Genomic DNA, 20,760 nt, shown 5'->3' with positions numbered 1-20,760 from the left:
TCTTGGGCCATCTGACCTCAGGAAATCACATAATAGGGTGGGGCCAGGTTTCACAATGAGCTCACCTGAAATCTTGGTTGACTGTGACCTACACCCGTTTTCACACCTTGGCTCGTATGATTAGGTAGAGGATCATCAGGGGGTCCATCATCCTTTTGGGGGGACACTCCCACAGGGCTTAATTGGAGATTATGTATCGGAATTTCAGGAACAGGACCACACCTCCAAACACGCTCACCGGTTGTCATCTACATAGGTTCCCCCAGTTCTGCAAGCTGCTCATTCTCGTTTACGTGCCCCTCCCTCCCTCCTTGTTCTCAATTCTTTAACTCCTTCATTTCTATTTAGTGCATGGGGATCTGCCAGGCCTGGGAGCCATTGCCAGTCCCCTTCGAGGCCTTCCCCAAACCACAGCTCAATTCATGTCAAAGCATTCACTTTTACCTACTAAAACGCTGTCAAACCTAAAATGAGAACGTGGGACCAGCTAGTTAAATCTGGGACTCTCCACCATTTGACCCTAGAACTGAAGAAGCTTCTCGGATGAGAGGTGAAATGTCTTCAAGCAACTTAAAGAAGTCCAGATGCTTTTCTTTCCAAGCTCTTTAGACAACTAGCCATGTAATTAACATAAATTCTGTGTTTTCCAATAGTCCAGAATACACTCTTTCTGTATTTACTGTTGTTGCTCCCACTGCAGACACATCTTATCGCTGACTGGACTGAACATTCTCAGGTGGTTTGTAGGGATGCATTTTGGTTCACTTGGAGTTCAGTTCGACACAGCGTATTTCTATATGTATCCAGTATCTTGTAGGTGTAGTATGAGAGTATGAAGAGAGGGGAGTAGAAGGAGGAGAAAGAGAGTTGGTAAAGAAAACCAGTGAGGGGCAAGAGGAGGGTATAGAGTGGGCTCAAGAAGAGATAACGATCGAGGGAGACTGAAGGCGGACAGGAGAGTGAGAAGAAGAGAAAAAGAAATATAGAGATTGAGATGAAGACAGGAAGAGGAACAAGCCGTATGAGGGAGGTAGGGAGAATAAAATAAAGGGAAGTAGCAAAAAAATGAAAGAGAGAAAGAAATGTAACACAGAATTGCATTTCATTGCTTAACATGAAAGAAGTGTGCAAGAAAATTCATATCTACAGAAAACAAAGGAGATTGTAGGCCTGGGTGAATAAACACCCCCCCCCAGGGGATCCAGTCATACTGCTATAGTTTCTGTCAGCTCAGTATGAATGGAGACAATTTGATCATCATTATTAAAAAGACTCTTTGATCAGATCTTGTCTCATCAACCCAAGCCTGTCTGCTGTAAGTGTGTGTCTGATCAGTGCAGCTCAATACACCGTCTCAATGTCAAACCTCAATGTCATCTCAGCATCAGCACTGCACACCTCTTAGCGCCTCACTAATACGGCAGTGCTAAAAGCTAAATGATATTAGGTAGGCTTCTGAGGCCATCCTACTCTGTGCTTCAGGCTAATATGCTAATGCTAACAGGTAATCTGATCATCCAGGCTTTGAAGCAGCTCACCTCTCAATTGCACAATGTGTATGTTAATCAGAGCGGGGAGTCATAACATATGAGGCCAACAGCCACAGCAGCTGAGAAGTCTCCAGATTCACCTTCTAACTTTTAAACTGCGATGCTGCTGATTTTGTATTGCTGTTATTCATTTTCTTATTTATTTTACTCTGTTTTGTTGTTTGTGACACGCACTTCATAAATAAACTTTACTTACTTATTTTTCTCACTCAACATAGATTGTCAGATGTCATTAACCAAAGATGCTGAACATGTGTTTGTGTGGTCTAAATATCCTTAAACAAAGAAGAAAGATTTTTAAAGCCATAATATCAAATAATTTGTTTGACAAGTAAAGTTAAATTCAAGTTAAATTGAAGTATTTATTAGCATCTGCGTCCACTTTCTGCACCAGCTTGATAACTTGTTTGTTAGCTTTCGCTGCTTTATCTCAACCTTCATTGCTGCTGGTGCGCAGTTATTAATTCCTGTTAATTTACTAAAAAGACACAAAGAAAGGCGGGAAGCAACAGATGGGAATTTACCATAGACAGTACCGTAATATCACTGATTGGTTTCTTAAGTCCCATTTCCAAACCTCAACATTTTCATTGCTACCATCTTGGTTTCAAACAAACTGTGACTAACTGTGAAACTGCTTGGTCACTGACTTGTCAATCACCAGTCATTACCCAAATAACATCCTATGGATAATTTGTTCTGAGAGTATGACCAAGAATTACAAAACAGATTCCATTTTTTATTCTGTATGACCCAGAGTCAGAGACTGCGGACATTAAATTCTTCAGTAAAATATTTACAGAGGTGTTTTCCCAGACTTCCATAGGACACACAGCTGAGAGAGAGGGTGTGACAAAGGATGTGAACGCTAGGTGGCAAATGGTGGGAATCTAAGCAGGAACAAATCAGGGATACCAAGAGAAGGGAAGCTAAACTCAGTACAAACTGCCTAGGTAAAACAGGAAGTAAGTAACAAAAGAACACCTAACACAGAGATGGAGACTTAACGGGGGATGCAGGATTAAACTAAAGCTCAAAATAATACTACAAACAGGAACAAAACTAAAAATAACATGAGAATATAAACACAGCAAAACTATTATGGGAATATCAACCCAAAAGAAAACTATTACAAGCAATAGAACCACCAAATATATTATATACAAGATTCACCACATCTGTTTTTATACTGTATGTAGCAATTACAAAAGTCCCCATCTATAGTGGTTTTTAGTAAAATATCACCGTTTTTTGATGGCTACTTCCTGCTGATAAAAGTCGAGGTTGAGATTTTCTGGGCAGGGATAGCTCAGTAGGTAGAGTGGTGGCCCCATGATCGGAAGGTCGGGGGTTCGATTCCCCTGAACAGCTACCCTGAGGTACTCCTGAGCAAGGTACCGTCCCTACACACTGCTCCCCGGGCGCCCAATGGCTGCCCACTGCTTCACTGAGTGAATGGGTTAAATGCAGAGAGCGATTTTCCCCACGGGGACCAATAAAGTACACCTTCTTTCTGTGTAGACAATCCTAGACATTGAGGTAGCTTTGATTTCTTTGAGGCGCAACACTCTTATCCCTCCTGACAATACACATTCCTGAAAACAAATAAATAAAATAAAACCTTTGAAAGAGTTATCTCATGAAATTTGTCACAGCTAATGGGTCTTTTATTTTGTAATCCATAACTTTTACACACTCTCTTCTTTCTGTCAAAAAAGTAAGTCTTTATTTTCTTTACACTACTTCCCTCCTTTTCTCTGTCTGTCTGTCTGTCTGTCTCTCTCTCTCTCTCACACACACACACACACACACACACACACACACACATAAATACATACACACAGCCTCTTATTAAAGCCCGCTGTCTGACATGCATAAAAGCAGAGCTGCTCTGCATGCCTTATCATGGTGTGATTGATGGTTGGCTGTTCTACTCTTATCGATTCTATGCTCTCCATATATTAAACGGAGGAAACTGAGCCGAATCGCTTGTGGAATAAGGCGCTGAAATACGATCGCGCTCTGATAGCCTGGCTAATCTGCACAACCTAATTCATTCCTAACATCAGCCCAGCCCTATCCCAGAGACACAGACAGTCACGCTGTGTTTTCTGTAGCGCTGATAGATGTATTTTATGTTTATTAGCTGTGAGGTATTTCACCAGCTTATCTGGAAATTAAGTGGGGCAGAGTGGCCGCTGAGTCTGTAAAATTACTCAATCAGCCGTGAGATTTGGAGTAATTTACAACGTTTGCAAGGCAGTAATGATTGCAGAAAGCAGACAGTCATGTTTTGTTTGGATAATGCTGATATATGAATGTGTTTTTGGGAGCACAGTGAGGAGATAGTATAGTTGATGGTTTGAGTTTTCCAAGAGATACTTTATTGTTTATCTGGGAAATGTAATATGTGCAGGACAGCTTCACCGCTATCTGCTCACATCCTTTTAAAGCCGGAGATGTGTGGTTTTTATACGACACAAAGAACTACACTAGTGTAAACCTGTGGCTAAAGCACGGAACTAACACATCCTGGGTTGAGGATTCAGTTTTTGGCACGTGATGATCCGACATTCACGTCAAGATATTTGGGAAACATCTGTATCAATCAAGGAGTTGGTTATTGAGGTGACACTGAATGATTTTATGATGAAGCTAATCCTCTTTTCCACATACATTGCTATAATCCTGTGAGAGGGTTAAAACACTTTATCCCATTTGTCTCAACTGTGTATATCCTACTCCATAAATATTGGTGGTGTGGCGGTCTGACCTTGTCATGTGTTGACTGATGCCATCACCCGCCCATCCCTCATGGCAGGACTGTCACAGGCTGAGTTCACACTGTCTGCTATTTAGCAGGGTTTGCAATACAGTGTTTCCCACAGAACTAGATAATATTTGTGGCAACAGTGGGAGTTCACTCATATTTTCTTGAATGTTACCTCTAATACTATAGCTTATTATTTGTGATAATAAATAACTGATCAGATGTATCTTCAGTAAGTCTCCCAGTCTCAGAGTGAACTCTGATTCTGGACTGCAGTCCTGCTGAGTGGCACATGAACTCACTGCACATGAGTAGCCTTCCAGTTCGCAGCAGAGCTCTAGAGCAGACCAAGGACTTTCTGGAGAAACGGATGAAGGATTTCAAGTCCCACCAAAGTAACAACCTAGAGCCAGATTTACAACATTCACATTCACTTCTATGGGCAATTTAGAATCACTTATTAACCAAACCCACTAACTGAATGCCTTTTTGGACTTTGTCAGTTAAACTTGACACTTAATTGTATCTCAACCAGTTATTACTGCCATCACTGTTCTTTAAAGGGTTTTACACTCTTATCCTGTTTCTAACTATAATTTCATTGGACTGAAAAACCCCCACCACACAGTCTCTCAGTCCTCTTTCTCTCACCGTCTCTCTTTTTTGCTATGATTTAAAACTTTTGAGATAGATTTGCAAGACCTTTGCCATCTTGTGTCTTTTGTCCCAGTTTTATCCTATTTTAGCAACGTGTCTTTACCACAACCTGGAGAAGCAGCTTTAATGCACTGATCTTTCAGGATTTTTCCCCAATATATTGATGAGTATTGTTTCCATTTAATGCACACTACACTTCTTACTGTTATTTTTTATGTTGCATGAAAATCGTGTTTTCATTTTTGCACAGCATGTGCAGTGTACAAATTTCTCTTGAGATCAGGCTGATCGGACTGCATCACAAATACACACATACAAACATTTACACCGCGGGTGTGTGTGTCTCGAAAGCACTGTGTGTGTGTGTGTGTGTGTGTGTGTGTGTGTGTGTGTGTGTGTGTGTGTGTGTGTGTGTGTGTGTGAGTATGTGCGTGCAGCATTTCCCACTGCAGCACAGCAGGATGTCAGGAGTGGTTAAATTGTGAGGCCTCGGCACCTTGAGGCTGTCTCTCACACACACACACACACACACACACACACACACACACACACACACACCGTGTTTTCATATCTTTGTGGGGACATCTAATTGACATAATGCTTTCCCTAGCCGCTTACCCTGACCATCAAAAATGAATGCCTAACCCTAACCCTAACCTTACCATAACCTTACCATAACCATAATGAAATAATCCTGACACTAAAACCACATTTTGACTCTGAAAGATGCCTTCAAACTCGTGGGGACCGTGTTTTTGTCCCCATAAGTGTCACAGGCTGGGTCTCTGACCCAGCGCTCTGAGTTCATGTTTGTATTTGTCTCATTTTGTTATGTGATTTAGTTTGTGTTATTTCCTATCTGCCTTTAGTTTAGGCAGTTATTGTTCCTGGGTTTTCTATGTTTTGGGGTTTTGTATTTATTCATCACGTATTAGGTCTGTTAAGTTGTGTTGTCATTTCCTGTTTTATTTTGACAATGTCATGTGTTCTTTGTTCATTGTATTTAGCTTTCCTCTCCTGGTCCTGTCATTAGGTTTATGTCTGTCAGCTGTTCCCCCATGTGTCCCCACTTCTCCTGATCACCTCATGTCTGTATTTAAGCCTTTTGTTTTCTTCATGCCATTGTCGGTTCGTCTGTTTACCTCAGCCATAGTTCTAGTTTTCGTCTGTTAATTCCACGTTAGTCTTAGTCTGTTTATCTCACCAGAGTTACAGTTTTAGTCTTAGTCTTTGCCTGTTATTTTCCACCTCAGTTATAGTTATAGTTTTTTGGTCTTAGTACCCTTAGTGTTTTGCCAGTTTAGTGTTTTGTTTCTTAGTGTTTTGCCAGTTTGTTTTGGTTTCCTGGTTTAACCCTGCCGTCATTTAAATAAAACCTCACCTTTCTGTTAAACCTTACTACTCCTCATCGTCATCTGCTTTTGGGTCCTGTTTCCACACACATCGGCGCACCCCGCCGTGACAATAAGGGCAGTTGGTCCCCACAAACATGGTAAACTTCCAATTTTTGGTCCCTGCAAACATATGTAAACACACACACACACACACACACACACACACACACACACACACACACACAAGCTTGTCTATATCACTTCAAAAGACATTGACTTGCATTCTCTTCCTAAGGACAACTAACCATCACCTTAGCCTGTACCTCACGGTGTCCTATTATTAAACCAAGATTTCATACAAAAAATCTCACGGTTTACCTCATGTCAATGTTGCAACTTCCCAAAATGCAACAGTGTAAACACATTTATGAGTAACAAAATATGAGTAATACAACAGCACATATCCACACACACGCACACGCACACACACACATACGCATCAGATCAAAAAAAGGCTATAATGGTGTTCAGAGACCTGACTGGAGTGTTTCCCAACATCGCCTCAGGCAGCTCTGTGCCTCCATCCATCCATCTATCCATCCATCCTTCTGTCCACCCATATCATAGCTTATTTTTTGCTTCTCTTTTATCCTCCCTTCTCTTTGTGTGTTTCCTGCTTACATTACCACAATTATGCTTTTTTTTCTTGTCTTTGTTAATCTGCTACCCTTCTCAGAGAGAAAATGATTTTCACAGTCAAGTGTTGTTTTTAAACCATGTTAATAAGAAAATGAAGTTTACTGCACAGTAGTAACCGTCACTCACAAGGTAGCCACACACAAAATTCTCTCCTATGTTGTTTGTTTTACTCAAAATAGCATCAGACATTGTAAAATGAATATCATGCCCTATTAGGTGATACTTAAAGCTAGCAATTTAGACTACAAACGCAGCAGAAACCTGAGGTGATATATCTAGTGAGGATTAGAAACATGAAACACTTCTTTTTACAATCACTGGAGTCGCCGCCCTGCTGGACTTTATAAAGAATGCAGGTTTGTTTTCATCTTGTCTGATGAACTCTCTGGATTCTGGTGATGATCTGCATCTGTTTCTCTATGTGTGTTTTAGAGTTTCAAGCTAAACGTGGACAGTCGCGCCGCTCTGAAGGAAAGCATAATGGAGGAAGGCAAAGCGCTGCTCACCATCATCACCTTCCACCATTCTGGTATTTTCTTGCACGTATTCATATTCTTTCACATATCAAATATGCACACACACACAATAACAGGATACACATTGAAACACACACACACAGGTGGCCATAATGGAGCCCCGACCCTATTCCATTCATTATTAATATTTGGATTAACAGAGCGACCTTCAGAGAGGAGACCTCATATGAATGTAGCCGAAAGAGAGACTGGGAGAGATAAAGACAAAGAATGAGATGAGTCGGGAGAAAAGACGAAGGAAAGAGAAAAAGAAAAGAAGAGCAGCAGGCAGGGGAAAGAAACATTGAGTATACAGTAACGGCGTATTTTTTCAGAATTTTTGAAGCTAAAGATGGAAAAGAGAGAACCGAGAAAGAGAGAAAGCTGTGTTGTTTTCAAATATCTGAGCAGTAATAGTGTGTTGGGATTTGGGAATATTTGTTGCTTACCAACTTGATAACATAACAGACTTACTAAGATGAATAATTACAAACTAAACAACTTGAACTACAGATTTCTGAAGAGGTTTTGATGAAAATGGTCCGATGATGGGGATTGTTCTGCCACTCATGTATCAGATTTCTAGAAAATCAAAATGTGCAGAGATAATTGATCTCTAATGAACATCCCAGCAGAACTCAGTTATTCAGGGCCAGATTTCCAGGGAAGACAGAGAAGATGGAGGAAGGTGCTCCACTTTCTAAAAGCTCCAAAACCTTTTTAGCTTTTTCATGAAGCAGAAATGTGTCAGAGTGGCGTACACTCTGTGGAATAACCAGACTACAGTCACCACGAGCACATGAGTGATAAATTTGACTGATTATGGTTTGGTCATTTGCATCACTTTTTGATGTTATTATGCAACCGTATATCTGGAGACTTTCCTGAGGGACCTCTAGTTTGTAGCAAAATTAGAGACTCGAATCATCATTCAGCCAAGACAATAAAACCCATGATTTTAATGCCATTTGTCACCTCGTTAGCATGCAGCCTATCTGCAGCCTACAACACAGGAAAAAAAGCTTAAAGATTAAGGATACCAACAGGCCTATGGGTGGAAACTGGGATTTAGCCCAAGGGAAGTGAAATCTATCACTATATACACTAGAAAATATTCATGACTTCCAGGAATTAGAATTTGTATACCTTTGTAAAGTCTGAATAACGATAAAAACCTGCCTTTGCGTCACTTTCATTGCTACTATCCTTGTTCTTATACTTTCTGAAAAGCGTAAATGAATGTAGTCACTAATGACCTATGTTTTGTAGGGGTGTTTCAAAGGTAACCCATCGATTTAATGGATAATTAGCGTTTATTTCAACCTGGCTTAGTTCCCATTATCGTACACACTTTGCACTCTGCGACTCTGTTGTAGAGATTCGTATCAGAGCAGCTGTTGCAAGATACCTGCAGCACTCAAAAAATGTCATTTTCTGAGCCACAAAAGCCACATTAAAAGGAAAACGCTCCAGGCCGAAATAAGCCGGAATTATCCTTTAAGGATGAAAATAAAAGTATGACGTTACATTCACTTAACATAATGTGGATTTAAAAGTTTTTTAAAAGATATTGTGGTCTTAGAAAAGCTCTTCTTTAGTCAGATAGAGGAATGGAATTATGGGTATCATTTTTCTCACCGTAACTATCCCAAGTCTCTCTTTCTCCCTTTCATTATTATCCTCTCCCTGTTTGTCTTTCTCTGTGTTATCCATGGCTCTCTCTCATTTTTTCAATTTTATCCCTATGTCTGTCACCCTCCAGGTCTGAAGGATATCCTCCATATGGTTTCCAGCCAATGGGATCAGCTCCAGCGGCAGATCCGGCGCCAGCATAGCTGGATGCTCCGCGCCCTCCGCTGCATCCAGGCCCGCCTCCTCTATACCAACCAGTTACACAAGCCCTTCACAGCCCCAGGGGACCCGTCAGCCAATTGGCTGCCTTCTTGCCCAGCAGACGGCCTCAAGGTAAAAATAGCAGCGGTGGTTTTTATTTTCTGTTTAGCTTCGAAGCTTTCGGTTATTCTGCTCATCTGCTTATTGTTTGTTTTTTATTCCTTGATTCATATCCCTCCATTTCCTCCCTGGTTGATCCCTATTATCCCTCTGTCTTACTGTCTCTCTCTCTCACACACACAGACACACACAGTTGGACTCAGTTGCTCAGTGTATAAATTTCATTTTTATTTCCTGGCAGTCCCAAAATTTGGATCTTAACTGTGCAAAAAAAGCTGCCTGAAGCCTACATCAGTATCTTGTCAAAATAGAATACTGAAAACTTTTCATATATATTTTACACTTCAAACTCTTTATCTGACCTTTAGTACCTTCATTCTTGTCCATCTGCTCAGACTTTAACTTTCTTCTACCTTTATCACATTTTTTCCTTGTTTTTCTTCCCTCCTGTACGCGTCTACCTTCAGCTGTTTTATCCCATTTTCTTGCTGTGTTTATAAAAATTTTTTTCCTTGATTAAGTTTATTACTCATTTCTGCTCTGGATATATCCTTTTGTAAACAGGTCCTTCCCTTCTTCCCTCTTTCCAACCTGTTGGGCTTTCATTTCCCTTCCTTTGATCCATTTTCATTCTTTCCTCATTCTCATTGAATCACTTTCATCTTGTTTTATTTTCTGTATTTCTCTTCCGTATTTCTCTCTCCTTCTCTTTCTCCTGCTCCCCTCCTTCTTCTCCTGCAAACCTGACTCTGGTTGTTTTCAGATTGTTTAGTTGCAATTAGAGCTGCAGCAGGCTGATCACTGTGATCAGTCAACAGTGACAGCCATTAGCCAGCTACCACCTCTGTGTGCGTGCGTGTTTTGTGTACATCTTATAGTGAAAGTGTAATTTTGTATGTATGCGTATCAGTGTTTTCCTGTGTATGTGTGTGTGTGTGTGTCCATTAGCTGCTTGGCCACAGCACATTAACAGTCCATTCATTATCTGTGTGAATCTCTCTCTGCACTTAATGCTTTGATCCGTAAAACCCCCAAACAACAAACTAAGGTGTGAACCCACTGAATTATTACTGTTCGCTGCTTCAGAGCACAAACACACACAAGGCATGTCAGCATCACAGGTTTCCCATACTTCTGTGATATTTTAAATTATTCAGTGTGTGTCTGTTCTGGGCAGGTGAACAATGAACCCAAACTAACCGATGTACAAATCCTGCAAGATCCTCCATCTGTAGGAGACAATCTGACTTCCAGTGTTGTAACCAGTGGTGCTTTTAACTCTTTCTGGTCGACTGTCCGCCCACAAAACAACATTTGTGCCAGTGTAGAACCTATAGTCATGTGCTAAAATGAGCAGCTACATAGAGAGGTGTATGTGCTTTGGATTGGGTGAAACCATACACTATATATAAAAGATAAAAGTTGCCAGAGTGATGTCATTCTTTGGGTTTTTTTTAAGGATTTCATCATATTTAGCAACAGAGTGGAGTGCTACCTTTGCAAAAAACAAGCCCCTAGCATTAGCTGACTAATGCTAGGGGCTTGTTTTTTTGCTCTAAAAATATACAGGCAAATCAACCAGGCACACATAAATTCTAATTAATATAAATATATAAATACACTGGAATTGCATTCACAGTATGGATTGCTATAATAATAAGAAATGTATATTATTTGTCACTTAATATCATTAAAATTATAACTTAAGCCTCAATAATGTTGAAAGAAAGACACAAGAAATAGAAAGTGGATTTTGCATAAAATATGAAAAATGATTACTAAAAAGTCCAATGAGAGTCCTGAGAGAGAGCTAACAAGAACATTTGTTACAAACACAAATGAAGGTAAAATGGCAAACTGACAAACAAGCTGAAGCAAAACCAGACTCAATCTCAACAAAGGGGGGGCTAAAAGACAAAGTGGGATCAAACATTAATTAAATTAACTAAAAGCTAAAGAAACAGCAGCTAGTGACTTCTACTTAAAATGAATTATATTTCACGATTTATTTTGGGGTGGGGGGAGACAAGCTTAAATCATGTGGCGAGCATTTGAAGGCAAGTAAAAGCCAAGTTTAAAGTGAACCTTATCTACTGGTACAAAGGATGAAACCTGGACCTGAGCCCAGGTCAAGAACAAAGTTATTCAATGCAAGTTGGAGTTGAGTTTAAAATGATTCAAACCCCTTCTTATTCAGGAGGAGTCCAGTTTACAAGCTTTTTGACTAAGTTGCAGTTCATTGAAGCCAGGCCTAAGTTTATTCTCAGAACATTCAACTCAAGTCTAGACTAGGGTCAAGTTAACAGCGAAAACAGTGAATTCTTCCCAAGTCAAACACGAATGAAGACTCGTTAAAATAATGAAGTCAATTTTATGGAATCATCAAGACCTCATCAACTTAATAATAATTATGGGGCGATCGTGGCTCAAGAGTTGGGAGTTCGCCTTGTAATCGGAAGGTTGCCGGTTCGAGCCCCGGCTTGGACAGTCTCGGTCGTTGTGTCCTTGGGCAAGACACTTCACCCGTTGCCTACTGGTGGTGGTCAGAGGGCCCGGTGGCGCCAGTGTCCGGCAGCCTCGCCTCTGTCAGTGCGCCCCAGGGTGGCTGTGGCTACAATGTAGCTTGCCATCACCAGTGTGTGAATGTATGGGTGGATGACTGGATATGTAAAGCGCTTTGGGGTCCTTAGGGACTAGTAAAGCGCTATATAAATACAGGCCATTTACCATTTAATAAGTTCATTAACAGCAGAATTTCAACCAGTATTTTCATGGTATACAGATGTATTTTTTAGCCCTGTTAGGTAAATCTCATATAAAGTATGTAGACAGCTCCAGGTAATATCTTAAGACGTTAGAGACAGAGTTTTGTCTGTTGGTCCTCAAAATAACTCAGTAGCAAGCCTCATATCTAGTGATACCTAAAAGGAAAACGATGATTCTTGCAAGATTGATGAGTTTGTGTAGTGCATTCAGCAGATACTTTCCTCAAAGCTATGAGATCTATCAAACATGTTCAGTTCTGAGCAAACAGCACACGCGAGTGGATATTGCACTTTAAGACTGTATTGTATTTTGATGTATATTTTAACAAGAAAATAAGACCATCATAGACAACACCTGAGCTCTTTCCGGTGCGTTCCAGTGTGTTGCTGTTCTTGTTGACCGGCTTTCGGGAATGTTTAAAAGTCACATTGTAGTAGAGTAGATATCTCCAAAGTTAGCTACAAGTAGATCTCAAAGTTAATGACCACATATTTTTAATGTTATGCTGTATATACCTGTGATCAGGAAGCACAGCAATGTGAGCGCAGAGGGATTCAGTAGCTTGCTCAGTGCATTTAATGTTATGGATAATTGGTAACATTTCACTTTTTTTTTTATTATCACAAGTCACATGAATTCAGCACCATCAGACAGCTTGATAATGTGCAGGAAATAAGAAATAATCTAGCTTTACTGTGTGTTCATTATCTGCCAGTGCTCTTTAATGACAATCAGATGCATGGCCTAATTACTGCTACACACACATGTGCATGTGTGTGTGTGTGTTTTGAGGGAACAAGGTCAACCAAGGGCATTTTGTTTACATGCTTGCATGCATCTGTGTTTATGGGCCTTGGTAAAAAAGAATGATACAATGACCAAGGGCAGAGGGTAGGTAGATGCACTGCAGTTCATTTGTTGTGCATGTTTTCAGAGCAGTAGTGGCCATGAGTATTTATTAGTGTCTACATATGTGTGTGTGTGTGTGTGTGTGTGTGTGTGTGTGTGTGTGTGTGTGTGTGTGTGTGTGAGAGAGAGAGAGAGAGAGAGAGGGAGTTTAAATGAACGTAACCTTGACTAAAGGGCAAAATAAAGGGCAAATTGGAATAAATTTATCAAATTATGAAGCCTTGTACAATATTTATAACCAGCGGATTCACTATTCATTACAAAAGATTAAATACCAACTTGTATCAATAATTCATCCTCTTAATCTTCATTTTTAGTGCAATTAAGAGCAGAGGCAAATGACATATTTCACACCCGGCTCGAGATGGTTAGCATGCAATTTAGTGACTGTGACTGCTTCTCTGTGGGCTGCTGGTGCCTCTGCAGCTGGATATGTCATATAATTAGACACATTTATCTAAATGCATTATCATCTGCAGCAAATAGTGACAGCACTCATAATATTCCTTAACTTTTTGTAACAGTTTTTCTAAAAGAAGAAATATAGAAATCTGGTCATGAGCCAACAACTTAAACGTAAAAATAACCTGTAACATAATTTGAGGGTGAAATACCCCTCTGTTCTTATTCCCTGGATGTGTGAGCTTTGGTTTTGCACTTGGTGTCACTTTGTTTTCACTGTGCTGCTTAGTTTTAATTTCTTATTTGGTATTTCATGAGGTTTAAGCACCAAACGTGGGTTAAAATATCCCCCTTCACAGAATTAACATTGCATGTTGACAAATTGTGGTAAAGGGTACAGAGTGACAAGTGACCCCATCAAATGCATGTATAATGCGCTATTATACATTATGTACAATACTGTGTGATTAGGACTTCATAGTGGCTATATAGGATACAACCAAGTCAATGAGCAGTGCATTAACAAAAGGTAACTGGTTTTGTTTCCAGTGTACAAATGCTGGTGCTTTCCAGTGCTGAACTTATATTATTAGCATTCAACCATTTATATTAACATAGGAGCATTTCATATGAACACAGTTTGCCTTTTTGTGGCAAATATTAAAGTGGCTTTGGTGCCATTTCATTTTTAGTTGTAAGTTCAAAAAATAATCGACTAAATGCTGAAAAACTCAGCTATGATCTCTGATTTCACCATGTTTACCATGCTCTGTTGAAATAAAAAAAAAAAAGTCAGATTCATGGCAGCTTTACCATTTTTCTCAAGTAAGCTTGATCACTTAAGACTGACTTGCTTCTTAGGCAGCTGATATAAGTTGCATTGCACTTTTGGAAACTTGAAGGTTTATATTTTTGCTTTAGCGTCGTTCATTCTGTCAAATTTCAATTTCTGACTCAGAGCATTTTGTCCTTGTTCGCTCCCCCTCTATTAATTCTTAGCTGATATGGTCGCCGTAGCAACTACAGGTGTGGTGTGAAGTCATAAAATTAGGCTGAGCCTTAACAAGCCTCCGAAGACTAATAGCGCATGTGTGTGTGTCTCTTGGTGCTCATAAGAGCTTGTTGTTATTGATGGAAACATATGTCGCTGACAAGGTTGAAGACTTTTTTGTCTTTCCGTGGTGCGATTTTTATTTATTCTGCTTTTGACTTTCATGCTCTTTCTTTTCATCAATGAAAGATAGAAAATAATGACTTTCCCCCCAATTTTCCATCCCTTCATTATCCCTTACCATTCCATTGTCCGTCTGTCCTTCCATCCATAAGTCTCGATATCTGTCTCTCCTCTGATTTCCTCTCAGTTTAAATCCCTGCAGACCTTTACATTGACACAACCTTCTTTGACTCATGATGTCTTTCCTTGTACCGTTCTTTCACTCAAGCTCCATCTTTGCCTTCATCATCCAGCTCTGTCCCTTCCCTCGCCTCCCTCTCTCTGTCCGTTCATCTAGAGAGGGGTGATTCATATAAATGTCAGGAAATATCAGAGCCGGGGTGGTTGGATTAGGCAGCAAGTGGAAGATACACTGATACCAGCAAATATAACGCCGCGACAGGACGGCCAACACCGGGGATTAGGACTCACACACACACACACAAGCAGAGACACCGCGCAGCGAAACGGTTGTGTGTGTCATATGACAGTATTGCGTTATGTGACTTTGTCAGTGTGTCGCTGCATTTTAAAGATTTGTTGTACATGTGCGAAGAGTGTTTTGTTGCATATTGAAGATGAAGGCAAGGGTTGCGTGTGTGTTTTGGCAGGGGTGGGTGAACATGGAAAAAGAGAGCGCGCACGCACGACAGACATAGAAAGGTGTTTAATACGAGTGTGAAAGCAGTGTAATATTTAACAGCTTAGCAGGATTTGTCTGTCACATTACAGGGGATTGTACCGAGTCTGCTAACACACACACTTACACAGACACACAAACGTGCGCGTGTTGAAAAGGTGAATGGATGTTTTCGGTGACAGCTGCTGAATCTGGATCTTTTTCTCTGGAGTTTCATCACTCAAATATTATACAACTGCCACCATGTTTAGACAGCGTATTACAAATGTGGGGGGATATTTGACAAGAACAAAGTATGAACATGATGGAGTGGAAGATGGAGGAACTTTCTCTCAGTAAATCTAAAGTTTGAAAGGAAATTTCTCAAAAACAAAACATTATAACAATCTGTTTAATTAATTTTAATGGAATAAATGAAGATTTATGTCGCTCTTTATAGAAATTCACAGAAATCCAAAAGTAAATGGAATATATAATGAAATAAAACAGGTGAGGATATTTAGTTACACTAACTCTAATGGGTTACATAACCATCAGTTTACCACAATCCTAAAAGCACCACATAGTGACTAACATTAACCATCTCAGTATAATGCAGTGTTCTGCTGTGAAAAACTTTGATCCTGGTGAATGTTTGAAATGTTCCATCAATCCTGTTACTGTTGCACACTAAGTACACCCCAAGGAATAAAAACAGCACTCTCCCATTTGTAGGGCAGCGAAGAGCTTGTGAACCACTACAAAAACACTGGCATTGATCCGCGACGTTCTTTTGACACACAAAGTCAACTGTATAAGATACATGCAGTGACTTAGATATATGCAAAAAGAGGTATAATAAACAGTACACTGGCTGTTAGATCAATAAATATTACATTGCTTAAAGCAGGTCAGCGCCTAACTGTGTGAAACAGCCATACATCTAACAGCCTACTAACCCTAACCCTAGAGGTTCAGACTTAAAATTAATTTGAATAAAAATTTGTCTTAAATACGTATTTTCCCATATGTTTCATCTGCTCCAGGTGCATGCTTGAAATATACACTTTGCTCAAATGCTGCATATACATCAAATTCATCTTTCACGTGTCAGGAACATGCCAATTTCCACCGAGGGGTTCGGAGGGGTTGGTGTGAGTTTGAGGTGTGTCATGGATGGTGCGTTGTAAGGAAGTTGATTTGTTGACATTAGACCAACTCCTCATGTCCAAAGGCTAGTCCCTTTGGACATGAGGGGAAACAAATCCTATTAGAGAGCTGAACCTGACACCTGGCTATCCACCTGTCCCCCCCCCCACCCCCTTTCCCCAAGAACACAATTTTTTTTCTCATGTTTCAGTTTTAAACACAAGTATAGTGTATAAATGTGTATGAAAGTTTGTGTGTGTAAGAGTGAGAAATTTACAGGTAAAACTGCTAAGTGGCCTCTGTAGGTGGCTCCTCACAGAGTATGAGCTGTGTAAAAAAACGTGTGTGTGTGTGTGTGTGTGTGTAAAGCACTTGTACATTTGTGATTGTGACTGTTGGCACTTGTATGGTGACTCTGAATGTGTATGTATGTGTGTGTGTGTCTTATCAGTGTGGCTGGTGGAGACAGCTTGTTGGCCCCAGGCCTCCATTTCACCCTACAGACCACACAGAGAAGGACGGGGGGAGGAGAGGAAGGGAGAGAGTGAGAGAAGGGGGGAGGGGAATACAGCGAGTAGGTAGTGAAAGAAGAATGAAACAAGGTGGGGTCAGATGAAGAGTCAGTCTGTTGCCTTACAGACGGGTAGCAGATGAAAGACGGGAAAAAAAACCCAACCAAACTCTGACTTTGAAGAGGTGAAATATTCAGTAGAGATTTAGCATCCACTATTTCCAACTCTGTCGTTTGTAACACACCTTACAACATAAAATGACTTTACCAAGCACAAATTTGTTACCATAAAAATGGATCTGAAGGATAAAAGGCCTCAGTTCAACATGTCCATATGTAACATGAGTCAAAGCAAGTGAAAAACGAATGGGTGAAGATTGTCACGGATGTCAAGCAGTGATATGCTCGAGAGCAGAGCTCCACCTGAAATGAGAAATGGTAATTTATTGCAGAGCTCAAATTCCTATAAATACCAGGATTCAAAATTTAGCTATAATTTAGTCGTTTTAGCAAATGCAAGAAAAGCAGGAGGAGCTGAAACAGAGAAATGGAACTCCTTTTGTTTAAGTTATTTCTGAAATCAGAGCATTGAACACCGCAGAGTATTTTTGAAACTGAGGAGTGAAGAAGTCACATGGAGAGGAAAGGGGGCTAAAGTAAGGATAAGAAGAAGCAGAAGAAAAGATCGCGGGCAGTGGAGGAGGTGTTGGAGGAGTGGAGGTGATAGAGATCCAGGTTTGGTTGACTCTGAGCATGGAGACTGAAGCGTCCTGAACATGCAGAGTGGCTCATCTCCCCCTCTGAGTGATTTAAATATTGACCTCAGGTTATTACGAGCTTTTTAAATCAAATTACCGAGTGTTGGACTCCTGCCTGATACCTGATATAGCCAATCAGACGGCTTGTCCCGCTCCCGGAGCTCCACCGCACAGCACTTTACATAAATTAAGATTAAAGTTAGGAAGTTTGGGAGTTAGTTTAACCACGCAGTGACACTATATCAAGATAGTTTGTGTTAAAAAAAAATCTCAGTGTTGGTGTTAATCCCTGGTTGAAGATCTGCAAAGCTGCATTTCCAGGTCATTTGAAAGCGATAAAACTTGGCGCTTAAACCTGGAGGGTTTTCATGTTACACAGCAAGCAAGTTTCACACCAACAACACTGTAGGTTGTTAAAAATGAATAAAAAGATGAAAATGTGCTGGATTAGGGATACAGTGTCCTCCATAATGTTCGAGACACTGACACATTTTTTGTAGATTCACCTCTGTACACGTCCACAGAGGACTGTAAACCAAACAATCGAAATGTGACTGAAGTGCAGGCTTTCAGCTTTAATTCAATGGGTTTTCCCAAAAAATAGCATGAACTGTTTAAAAATTGCAGCCATGTTTATACTAGAGATGGACCGATCCGATATTACGTATCGGTATCGGTCCGATACTGACCTAAATTACTGGATCGGATATCGGAGAAAAATAAAAAATGTAATCCGATCCATTAAATATCACGAAAGCACCTCACAAAACTTGCAACACGCCGTAACTCACCTCAGAACGTTAGCATGTCGGAGCAGTATGCATCACGTGATAGAGCGGCTGTGGCATGCGGGACCTGTGGTCTGGATAGCATTTGGAGCTTCGCTAGCAACCTGGCATTTCATCTCCGACAAAGTTATCCCCGAGAGAAGTAAAGCAAGTGTGTAAGTCCATCTCTGAATGTTTGTAAAGCATTCCTGCGTTAAGCTTAACGAGCGACTGCCTCTCGCTCTCCTGCTGCTACTTCAATCGTGAAACTGCTTAAATGATCAGCTGATCGGCTTTTCTGTCGCGAGTCCGTCTTTGTTTTTGGCCCACTTTGCACCAGAAAGAGGAAACCAGCGGCTGAACAACAGCAGCACGTTTAAGCTTGATAAGCTGTTGTTAGAATTTATTTAATATTACTTTCTACACCAGGATCTTTTTCTATGTAGCTGACGCTGGTAACTGTGCAGGGGCGGATCTAGCAAAGTTTAGCCAGGGGGGCCGATAGGGCATTAACTGGGAAAAGGGGGCACAAAGACATACTTTTCTTTCTTATTCTCATTTAAAATGTCTAGCTTTTAATAAATAATTATCTGACACACAAAGTTTTAATTTGATGTAAAATGAATAGAAGTCAATTACTGTATATAGTGACTATTAAGTCTAATATATATACCCTAGTAAGCTATAGTACTTTTTCCTTTGGGAAGGTACCATCTGTGCAGTCTGCAATTTTGTTGAAGAAAGATGTTGAATCTATTTAATATTTCTTGAAAAATAATTGATTTCGGTGCATTTTTTTTTCACACTGCATCAAATTAAGGTTGATTACGTCGATTAAGCATCATGAGGTGGCGCGTGAGGGGTGGTTCCCTATTTTTTTATTTATTTATTTTTGTTGTTGCTGGGAGTTGGAACCCTATTAGTTAGGTTGCTTAATATTTCTTAATATTTCTGGTATTTTAAAGTACTCTTTAAAATACCAGAATAGGGAGGATGGTGTAGGTCTAAGTTTATTAGATTGATCAGTATTGCTGAACTATGAAATATTTTTTTTTGTATACAGGTATAACAGAATAGCTTTAGTGTAGTTGTTGTTTTAAACTTGAGTATGAACTTGCAGACTTGCAAAATGCAGCAAGATATTTAAAAAAACAGTTTTGTTGATTAAAAAACACTATATCGGATTCATATCGGTATCGGCAGATATCCAAATTTATGATATCGGTATCGGTATCGGACATAAAAAAGTGGTATCGTGCCATCTCTAGTTTATACACACTCTCCTATTTTCAGAGGTTCATAATTGACTGGAAGGGCTAACGTAAATTTAAATATTTAATGCTTACAAATCATGGACATCACAACATGTTGTGTTTCCTCCCTTCAGTTGCTAAACTCTCACTGAAGCCACCTTGAGTTGCTCCACTTGTTTGTGGGTCTTTCTTTCAGTAGCCAAAAACATGCTCTTTGGGGTTGAAATCATGTGACTGATTGGTCATTGAAGATGATCCCATTTTTTTCCTTGTTACACTTTTGGGTTGCATTATGCTTTGGGTCATTATCCATCTGCCCCAGCTGTCACTGGGGCAGGCTCCAGCCCCCCGTGACCCTGAACTGGATAAGAATAAAATAGATGGAGGGATGCTTTATAGGGTTGAGGATAGATATCACAGAATTATACCAGACAACAAAAGTATTACTAAAGGAAAGCATACCTACTCTAAATACAGCAACTTAAATTTCGCAACATATAAGACAACAAATACCCTTCTAAATTTAAAAATAAAAACTGAAAAACGTTATTGTGAACTTTAATTAGTTACATTTAAAACATTTCCTGATGTTTTGACCTTCATGTATAAGTTAAAGCTGATCCTTGTCTAGAGCGAAACTTTCTGTTCGCGTTGATACAACGTGCTATGGACCTTTTCCGGTTTTGTAATCCCTCATTAAGTGCGTATGTATTCACGATGAATTCATGATGATGTTTTGTATAAATCACACATCTGTTTTCCGGTTCTTAAACTCTTAGAAACTTTGACTTTCCCCTGCTGTCGTCCTCACATAGAGCCACTCGTGAAGCCAATTGAGTATAAATGACGTTATAATTGATGCTTTAGTCGAATAAAGTTGAACACGCTGAAGTTCTTAAAACTGTTTTCTGACCTTTTTGCATCAAAGCCTGCGT

General features: G+C 40.0%; 1 protein-coding gene across 1 annotated transcript in view; it reads left to right on the top strand.

The window, feature by feature from the left end:
- The window catches only part of akap6 (A kinase (PRKA) anchor protein 6), a 230,224-nt gene that overhangs the window by 78,856 nt on the left and 130,608 nt on the right, over window positions 1-20,760 (top strand). The window contains exons 12-13 of the mRNA XM_085258340.1: window positions 7,443-7,539; window positions 9,288-9,490. Of these exons, the coding sequence (XP_085114466.1) occupies window positions 7,443-7,539; window positions 9,288-9,490 (300 nt within the window). The remainder of the gene's footprint in view (window positions 1-7,442; window positions 7,540-9,287; window positions 9,491-20,760) is intronic.

Source organism: Mchenga conophoros, linkage group LG19 (assembly GCF_057382185.1).
Source record: "Mchenga conophoros isolate Kocher_MC1m ecotype Shallow Benthic linkage group LG19, M_conophoros_male_GT1.1, whole genome shotgun sequence".
NCBI classification, from domain to species: domain Eukaryota; kingdom Metazoa; phylum Chordata; class Actinopteri; order Cichliformes; family Cichlidae; genus Mchenga; species Mchenga conophoros.
The sequence above is the reverse complement of the archived record's forward strand: the minus strand, read 5'-3'. Positions and strand labels throughout refer to the sequence as shown.